General features: G+C 38.8%; 1 protein-coding gene across 1 annotated transcript; it reads right to left on the bottom strand.

The window, feature by feature from the left end:
• Positions 1–6,085: 6,085 nt before the first annotated feature.
• LOC134641115 (extracellular calcium-sensing receptor-like) lies at positions 6,086–10,033 on the bottom strand. The gene is made up of 6 exons (XM_063493340.1): positions 9,855–10,033; positions 9,325–9,622; positions 8,286–9,080; positions 7,907–8,134; positions 7,610–7,733; positions 6,086–6,999 (listed from the first exon to the last, which is right to left on the bottom strand). Exons 1-6 carry the CDS (start codon positions 9,929–9,931, stop codon positions 6,086–6,088), a joined length of 2,436 nt encoding a protein of 811 aa, XP_063349410.1. The 5' UTR covers positions 9,932–10,033.
• Between the last annotated feature and the right edge of the window lie 442 nt (positions 10,034–10,475).

Below are 10,475 nucleotides of genomic sequence, written 5' to 3'. Positions count from 1 at the left end.
CTGATATTAAATTAAAGTTGACATGAAATGCTAATGGAAATTTACAGCATTGACCCCTACTTTAAAAGCTGTCATAGATTTACCGCTGTCTTTGAAGTGTGGTTTAAGATCCATTCCAATCTACTTGGAAGGCAGACTCCATTCAGCATCAGCAGCAATGCACCAAATGCTAGACGAAAAGCTAACACAGCACAAATGCAACTGTACATGATCAGCATTTTAGAGGTATTTTAGACATTTGACACCAACAGATATCTTTGTTTTTACTGTAATTTCTTTCACTAAAAACTTATCTTGTAAAGTACCATATATTATATTTTGTTTTGATCCTATTCCAAGGAAGAGCTTGACTGTTATTGCTATTACCAATATATTAAGAGAAAAAAAAACAAGACTACTGCTCTGGTAGTAGAGACAAGCGCATGTGGCAAAGTGGCTGATCTAACAGAGTAAAACATTTTTTTAAATAAAAAAAAAATTACATCTAATTCCCCTCTTGCGAGAGGCCTGGGAGGTTGTAGGTCCTGTGCAGTATCTTTCCTGTTCCTAGGACTGTGCTCTTCTGGACAGAGATCTCAGATATTGTTCCTGGTATCTGCTGGAGCCACTCGTCTAGCCTGCGGGTCACTGCACCGAGTGTTCCGGTTACCATGGTGACCACTGTTACCTTTCCGATTTCCGAACTGTTGTTGGTGGCATCTGTCTCTCATGCTGAGGAGCCGGTGTGTAGGCAGAGAGGAGATCCTAAAAACCCAGTGCTATCTAACGAAGAGGATATTGTATTGGGGATATTGTATTGGGCATGATTGTCAAGAGGGCCTGTGCCTGCAGAACCAGATATGGAGAAGGTTGAGTTAGTTTCACACAAGTTTTATTTAAGATCATGAACAACAAGAAAAAGTGCATGGTGTGATGAAGTGAAGGGGTAAAGGCTCCAAAGGTAAACATTGGGGGAGACTCGTGGCATGGTGGTCTAGCGCTGGTAAATTGTGGACAGAGGAGATGGGAATTAGCAGGGACACAAAATGTATCCAGGAGAAAATGAAGGTTAGTGGGATATCCATGGTTTATTTGGCAGGCAGAGTTTTGAAGCGCGCAGAGGGAGGTGAAGGTCCCAGAGTTCAGCTGAGTGTGGTGTGTGATGAGATATGCTACCACGTCTTTTTTTGCTGCCAGAGATTAATAATAACTTATAATTAGTGCTGTCAGTAGACTAAAAAAATAATTAATCTCACAATTTTCTGTAATTAATCACAATTAATCGCAATTACTTGATCAATAGCCTGGTTGCAATTACTTTTTTTCAACTTTAAATTTAGGCTTGTAACTGACATTTATGTAATATAATTAAGTAAATGTAGAATAAACACAAAGAATGTATGCTTAAATTCAAAGGGAATTTGAATAGTTTTCTTCAGTCTTTTAGCACAGGTTCTCTCCAGTGAAATACAACTTTAAAAAAAAACAAACCTATATACTAATAGGTAAGTATACACTAATGTATAACTATATTAGTGCTGTCAAGCAATTAAAATCTTTAATCTGATTCATCACAGGGTTACTGTGGATTAATTTTGATTAATCACGATTAAATATCATTCATTTTTATTCTATATTAATCACATTTCATTTTGCATGAGCAAACAGACTCGAGAAAAAAAGGGGAAAATATACGCACTTAACATGTTTATTGAACATCTTGCACGTTCATGTTAACAAAAAAACTGTAAACATTTATCCACTCTCTCTCTGTCACTCTTGGGAAGGCACTTCAAGTCCTTGAAACGAGGAACCAAAGCTATGTAAAGCGCGTGTTCTCAACGATATTAATAGGTCTGCAGTTTGTTGCAATCCACTTGGCAGTTGTGTCAGTCAATATGTCGGAGGTAGACTTACTGAGTCCCCGATGCTCCCTGAGTGGTTTGTTGCAAGCTGGGTGACGTGTTAGCCAAAGTCCGAGCAGCACCCCCGACTAACGTATGCTTCGCTCCAATGTGATATTTTAAGGTGGAAGTGCTTCTGTGCAAAGAAATTTCCTTCTTGCACAATGTGCATAATACTTCAGTCGGTCGACTGTTCCATCTTGTTATTCTTTTAAAACTCAAATGTCCCATTGAGGACAGGGTGGATTCAGAGTCCCCTGATCCAGTCCTAACTATAAGCTGTGTCAAAAAAGAAAGCCTTAAGCCTTATCTGAAAAGTAGAGAGGGTGTCTGTCCACAGGTCCAAGCTAGGAGCTTTTTCCACAGAAGAGGTTTCAAGGAGAGAGGGTTTTAGATGATGCTAGAGATGAACAAGCATCCTGTCAATGGAGAATTGTACTTAGTAGTCAGTATAAACTTTTAATGATATAAGTTTGCATATGATAGAATACTGCATGTTGACCTTTTGATGACTTAGACTGTTGTTCACTACAAGACTTGTTCTGTTCTCTTTTATCAGTTTCTTCCCACAGCGATAATAAGAGCTGAACAAGCAGTTTCACTCCCTACCAGGAAGAGGAGCCGCTTCCCACAGAAACTTACACACACACATACACCCACATACGTACATGCTCACGCATCAACATTCCTCTGTGTGAACAGACGTATTCACTATTGTATTACCCTTGTATATAAATAAAGACAAGAGCAAGAATAGAGTGCGAGTCCCTGAGCCCCCACTCTCAGGTGCGAGCGCTCTGTGACTGCCCCTGCAAATAAAAACTGTAGCGTGTGTGTTTCTACTCTCTGACTCTCAGCTGAAGAAGTGTCTTTAGAATACATCTCATGACACATCCGGTTCCATTAGCTTCTGCAATAGCTACTCTTCCAGGGGTCAGAAAAACTTTTTAACAAAAAACATTTTCACATATAAAACATGTACTACTTGAAAGACAAAAAAGATTCATAAACAACAGAACAACAAAATTAAAAACAGTGCCTTAAAGCTCCTCCCATACTACTTTTAATTGGAGATAAATTATCTGAATTTCAGGAGTGGAACCACTCCCCCAAACACGCCCCTTCTGTTTCTTATCTTTATATGACCCTCCGTTCTACAAGCTGTTCGTTCTCTTTTCCGTGCGAACAAGGTTCGTTCTTGTTGGTTTTCGTTTTCGTGTGAATACCATTTAAGAAGGAAACCCAAACACTCTGAATGTCACGGCAGCAGTTCAGAGAGACCGAATGCCCTCTGCCATCCTGGGAAACTTTTTAGCAATTTTCTGTTAGGTTGATCTATTCAGTCATCTTCTCTCCAGTAAATTCAGTTATTAAGTAAGTCCGGCCACTGGCCACCTCCACGAAATTCAGGAAGATCACTCACCAGCAAAGCTCGCAGCTCCACTCACGTTACTGTGCACCTGCACACCACCACCACACCACAGCTGGAAATCAGTCGCTAGTTCCATGCTCTGCTGCTCCTCCATGCCGTTTATCTCTGCTAAGCATAGGATGTCAGCTTTGATGTTTTCCATCCCTCCTTGCGCAAAGTGCAGAAGCAAACTTTGGCATTGTGATGCCAGGTTCTTTCTCTATCTGTCATTCACAAAATGCAGCAAACTTCCTGCCACCAAGTTGCCAGTTTTTCTGCATTTCTTTTTGCAAAAAGCAGCTGTAAACCCTTCTGGCACTGGGATGCCAGGATCTTTCTCTAGCCCTCATTCACAAACACAGCATCAAGCTTTTCTACCACCGATTTGGCAGTTTCTCTGCATTTATCATTGAAAAATGACAAGCAGTTCGTCTTGTAATTGGAAGGTTGCCGGTTAGAGCCCCGGCTCCAACAGTCTCGGTCGTTGTATCCTTGGGCAAGACACTTCATCCGTTGCCTATTGGTGGTGGTCAGAGGGCCCGGTGGCGCCAGTGTCCGGCAGCCTCGCCTCTGTCAGTGCGCCCCAGGGCAGCTGTGGCTACAATGTAGCTTGTCATCACCAGTGTGTGAATGTGTGTGTGAATGACTGAATGTAGTGTAAAGCGCTTTGGGGTCCATAGTGACTAAGTAAAGCGCTATACAAATACAGGTCATTTACCATTTTACTAAAAGCGCTGTCAAAGCTAAAATGAGGATGTGGGCCCAGCTAGTGAAATATCCTAGGAACCACAAGTAGCCTTCGGTTTAAGACTGAAATTCTCAATTGGGGTGATACAGCAGTATGAGTTCTCTAAGATAAGATGGGGCATGATTATTCAAGCCCTTGTAAATGAGGAGAAGGGTTTTAAATTTTATTGTAGAATAGAATAGAGAATAGCCCTTTATTGTCATTGTACATTTACAGTGAAATTATGTGTGTTCCATGCCAAATATGCAAGAATAAAATATAAATTGCAAGACAGCAGAAATAAATAACAAACAGGAGATATACAATCAAGCAGCAGCTTCTGGTTCAGGTTATTCTTCCTCCGGACTCCGAGGAAGTGCAACCACTGTTGGGTCTTCATTACAAGGGCGTTTATGTTGTGGGTCCAGGTGAGATCAGCAGAGATGTGGTTGCCCAGAAACCTGAAGAAGGAGACAGATTTCACCCGTTCTCCATTAAGTATGAGAGGAGTGGACTGTCTGTGCCTCCTGAACTCCATTATGAGTTCTTTTGTTTTAAGGGCATCTGGCTTCAAATTATTTTCTAAACACCAGCAGGACCGATTTTCTACCTCCGACCTGTACGCTGTCTCATCTCTCTGAGAGATGAACCCAACCACTGTGGGCATACTTGACAATGACCCTGGCTACGTGGGTTGGTGTACAGTCAAATGTGTACAGGGCATAAAGTAGGGGGCTGTGAATACAGCAATATGGAGATCCGGTGCTGAGTAACAGTGGGCGAGGAGTCAGACTGATTGAGGCCAGCAGATTAGAAAGTCTTCTGAAGGTGGTACAGTCTGGTGGTGAGGATGTCTGGGATTGTGGTGTGGAATGCTGAGCTGTAGTCCACGAAGAGCATCTTCATGTAGCTCTTCCTGTTCTCCAAAGGGCTCAGTGCTCTGTGAAGGGTGATGGCATCTTCCATTGACAGACTTAGTGAAGGTCTCCATGTCCTGCTGTTCAAAGATGGACCAGTCTGTCAGATCAAAACAGTCCTGTAGCTAGAGGACAGCATCATCTGGCCATGTCTTAATGACCTGGGTGCTTAGAGAACTATGTTCCCTTTGGGGGATGTAGGCAGGGATGAGGAGCAGAGAGAGGTGGTCAGGTTGTCTCAGGTGGGAGAGGGGTGTTGCTCTGTAGGCATGCTTCATGTTAGTACACACATGGTCCAGTGTTATATCCCCCCTGGTAGGACAATTAACGCATGATTTTGGAGAGTACAGATTTAAAACATACCTTATTAAAGTCCCCAGCAACAATATGGGCATCCCCCAGGTTCTCTCTCTGCTGTCCTATACAGTACATACAGTGTACATCCATGTTAAAATGTATACATATGAGAAAGAAAATGTGCAAATATAAAAATTAACATAAAATTATGTAAGAGTAAAAATACGTGTATCTAAAAGAAGAAAGTATGTGAGAGTGAAAAAAAGAGAATTCTGGCTTGCATAAAATTAAATTTTTTCTTGTTCAGCAAGAGCAGCAATGATGTGTCTTAATGAGGCATTAACATAGAAAAAAAAGAGGTTAACAGTAAATCAATAAATTGTATTTATTTTTTTGTTTACACTAATTTGTGTTTAAAATGGTTAAATAATGTGATGAGAACAGCTAGTTATCATCATGTAAGGTACCATATAGCATTTGTTTTCTGATCCAATACCAAGAAAAGGCATGGCTTTTATTGTTTTTTCCCATATATAATACAAGGAAGAAAGGGTTAACTTTCCTCATTTCATTTGCCAGCATTTCTGAAAGCAAAACATACTAAACAAGTTACATTGCAATTAATACTACAATTCAACTACATGGCAGCCTCTTAAAAAAGAAGGGAGAATTGAGCAGATGACATATGCTTTCTGAATTTATCTGGAGTCCCATGTCATTCAAATTTAAATTAAAAAATCCAGAGTTTATCATAACAAAATAAATAAAGAAAAACCATAATAAATATATATACATCAGTAACTTTTAGCCTTCAGTCACTTGGTAAATCGCATTTTACTGCATTCAATTTTCAAAGTGAATTTGGTGCCTTCTTCACCATCATATTCCTTTTTGTATTATTCTCTGGTTTCAGTAAGATTATATAACATTTGGGTATGAAGATGCAAATTAGCAGTCCAAAACTGGAAGCAAGTATAGCAAATATTTCTACAGCAACACTGAACTTTCCAGGGGAGCTGATATATGCTGGAATAAACGTGATCCACACTGCACAGAATATCAGCATGCTAAAAGTGATAAACTTGGCCTCATTGAAATTATCGGGTAGTTTTCGAGCTAAAAATGCAAAAATAAAACATAAAATAGCCAGAAGTCCTATATAACCAAGCACAGCCCAAAAACCTACTTCTGAGCCGAGGGCACACTCCAGAGTGATCTTATCTTTAATTTCCTTAAAATTCTTAAATGGAAAAGGAGGAGAAGTTGTTAACCAGATGATACAAATGACAACTTGTATAAGAGTGAATCCTGTAACACAGATTCTCTGCTGTGTCTGCCCAAACCATTTTTTAACATTACTACCTGGACGTGTAGCTCTGAAGGCCATTAAAACAACCATTGTTTTCCCCAGAACACAAGAGATACAGATGACAAAGGTGATGCCAAATGCTACATGGCGGAACATGCAGGACCAATCAGAGGGCTGACCAATGAAGGTCAGAGAACACAGGAAGCACAGAATTAAGGAGAAGAGCAGCAGGAAGCTCAGTTCAGAGTTGTTTGCCCTGACAATAGGAGTTTTCCTATATTTGAAGAAAATAAGTATCACACCAATCGTGATGTATGCCCCAAATAAAGATACTGCAGTGAGCAGTGCTCCCATTATTTCTTCATATGACAGAAACACTGCTTCCTTCTTTATACAGGCATTTCTTCTTTCATTTGACCAAAACTCAGGTAGACATCTCACACAGGTGACAGAATCTGGAAATTAATATTTAGTACAATTGTCATATGCCTGCATTTGCAACAAAAACATCCATGTAATATTCTACTGATGACTTACAGTTACAAGATGAAAAACAAAATGTTTATTGAGCAAACACCCCCCCCCCCCCAAAAAAACAACAAAAAAACAAAAAACAAAAAACAAAAAAAAACAGTGCTTCACTGTTATGTGGTTAAGTGAGTTTGCACAGTGTAGCTATCTAGTGCATTCACCTGCTGTTTTTGATTGTTGCATACGTTTCCTTTGCACTTTAAATGAATGAGCATGCAATTCTGAATATTTTCCAGAGTGCATACACAATTTTACGAAGACCACATGTAAGTCCTGTTATAAGATAGCATTGGATTTTGCAGAAATCCAGTGCTATCAATTATAAAATATAATGTCCAAATTAATTTTATCTCCTTACTCACGATTCTGTGATAAGCAGTTAATTATTTTCACATAGTTCAACAAGGAAATCTAAATGATATTATGTCTGCACAAAAACAGACACCAAACTTATTATATGGTTACTGTATGGCCTTCCTACGTACTTAACTTTGCTTTGCAACGCACCAAAGTTAAAATGAAATATCACCACACCTGTAATGTTGCTGATCTCTCCCTCTGCACATGTTATGCAGTCATAGCAGCAAAAAGGCCTTCCTTTCTGGAGAACCTTGCGTGTTCCTGGGGGACATTTCTCACTGCAAACTGACACAGGCACCTGCATGATCAAGAATATTTAACCGTATATGGACATTGACAAAGAAAAATGTCCATATGATGTTCTCTATAGAACAATGTATTTTGAAGCATCAAAATATTGTGAAACATAATTAATTACATATTTTGAACACAGAAACAAGAACATAAAAAGGAAATTGTACGATAGCTTACCTGCTTTGAGTTTCTTGCCCAAGTTAAAGACTTGTTTTGCAGATTTAGCTGTTTCTCTGTAGTTAATGATGTATCATAAAGGCCAACTGTGACAAACTCCACAGTACCATTTTCTCTTCGCTGCCAGTTTATAATGTCATACTTTGCTGCTGGATCTCCATTCTCATTAAAGTGAACCTCATCTCCTTCCTTAGTTGTGAAATGGATCTTCTGTATGTGTTGCAGAACCTAAGAAGTATGTCATAACTCAATTCATTGCATGACAAAGATTGTATATACCGACTGGTTAAAAAACATATGTAAGCATCCATTTTTTTAGATAACATTTTTCTTAATAACTTAATGTGAAAACTGTATTTTAAGCTATCAAAAAGCTCACCATGAATGGATCTAGCTGCACAGTTTTGTTACATGTGTTGTTACAGCTGAGGATATTGTGAAGTGCATGGGCCACGGCATACACTCCTTTATAGACATTGTTAAAGATAGGCATGAGAGACATGTCAATAAAGCTATTTTGAACTCCAGTCACATCTTCATGTCCAGTACACTCTCTCCGAATGTCTGCTGATGACTTCAACTCCTTGAACTTACAACTAAAAAGTCTCTCCCAGACCTCAGTGAACAGTTCATTATTTGATGATTTCAATGGCTTCTCATCCAGTATGAACTCTCTCAGGCCTGTGACATGTGCTTTAGGAATGGAAAGACCTACGGCACCATTCAGTATGTGATGTATGTCCATTTCTGCTGTTTGTGAATCAAATATCCAAGACTCACTGCCTACCCACTGATATCCAGACAAGTTATGGTATGAAAACTCAGGTAGCAGGACATTCAAATCTGCACGGGAAAGGAATGCAACAATCACCCTGGAGGTTGAAGCCTTTATGATTTCAATTATCCTTTGTATTTTGGCATATGGATCTGTTCTAAAGAAAGATACAGAATACTCCAGACAGATGCCCAGCTGCTGTGCAGTTTCTGTGAATGTGGCCATGCCATTATTTCCATAATCACTGTTGGTTCTGATAGCTCCAACCCAAGTCCATCCAAAATACTTGACCAAATGTGCCAGGGCTCTGCTCTGGTAGTAGTCACTGGGTATTGTTCTGAGGAAGGATGGGTACTTGGTTTTGTCACTGAGACAAGCACATGTGGCAAAGTGGCTGATCTGGAATTAAAAATAAAAACTTATAAATGAAAAAGACACAGAATGAAAAAAGATGAAAGTGTTAAAAATAAAACATTTAAATTTAATGGAAAAAATATAGTAAAATATTAAAATTACAGTTCTACTCAATACTTATACTGAGTACATAAAATGTACCAGGCAAAGCAACTGATCTAAAAAAAATATATATTTTTTTTAAAGTATTCAAAGATGATAAAAAAGGTTCTATGTATAAAATACCAACCACGGGTACAAAAAAAGGTCCAATAACAGTAGCTACTGCTATGGTTGGAGAAGAAGAGGTCTCTCCTATTATGGCCTGCACATATGCAGGTTTTGTACATGATGTCTTGGATGGTACAGACACAATTTCATTACCATTAGCCAAAGCTAGTGTAACTCCTACACTTCTGGCAACAGATCCACAAGTATCATAGATTTTATAGCCCACAGAGATTCCTGGCAGTAGGTCTGTACTGTTATTAATCTCCTCAATGGCAAAAAGCATAGCCTGGGCAAACTGCAAATCTCTGAAATTTAAACTTAATTGAGACAATTATTAATAATTTGCATTGCATTGTGTTCCTTAAAACAGAGAGAAATAATCTGGATAAATCTCAAAATTCAAAACAAAAACATTTCAAATTAAAACATTTAATGAAAGGAATTTAAATAACTAAAACAAATGAAAATACCTTTTTACTCCTCCTTTTTGTCTGTAATGATTCCCAAAAGATTCCTTAAATGTAAATTGATTTGTAATGTGTCATTTACCTGATACATTGTAGTGGCAGAGGTTGGTTCATGTAGGAATCCTTTCTGTCTTTCCAGCTTGTGTGAAAAGAGAACATCCCACCCAGTATAATATCTCCATTCTTAGATAGCAGTGGGTTCTCAGGATCTCCTCTATGCCTGCACACTGGCTCCTCAGCATGAGAAACAGATGCCACCAACAACAGTTGCAGAAATGCCCATCCCTGCTCTGGCCATCTCTGTGTTGATGTCATTTCTTGAGCTAAACCACTTAGTGGCATTAAAAGTACTATAATGAAGATGAAATACTTATTCTGGTATTTATACCTTCTGGTGCAGCATAAGAAATAATTGAATAGTGGCAGTATATTCCCAGTAGATGTACAGGTCCGGCAAAAGGAGGATCATGCCCAAATTTGCATTTAAATGTAAGTTTACGTATGTAAAACAAGGACATACACATCACACAGGGCTTAAATAAGAAGTAACAGTGCAAAAAACTATTTATTAGAAATAAATATGCATTAAAATGTATTCAAATGTTAAACATGCAGTATCCTTTTCCGAAGTGGTAACAAAGGTCATAAAATTACTTTCTTAGAAAGCACCTGCTTAATAAGGAAAGAAGTGGATGCACTGGAG

Source organism: Pelmatolapia mariae, linkage group LG14, assembly GCF_036321145.2.
Source record: "Pelmatolapia mariae isolate MD_Pm_ZW linkage group LG14, Pm_UMD_F_2, whole genome shotgun sequence".
Classification (NCBI taxonomy): Eukaryota; Metazoa; Chordata; class Actinopteri; order Cichliformes; family Cichlidae; genus Pelmatolapia; species Pelmatolapia mariae.
The sequence above is the reverse complement of the archived record's forward strand: the minus strand, read 5'-3'. Positions and strand labels throughout refer to the sequence as shown.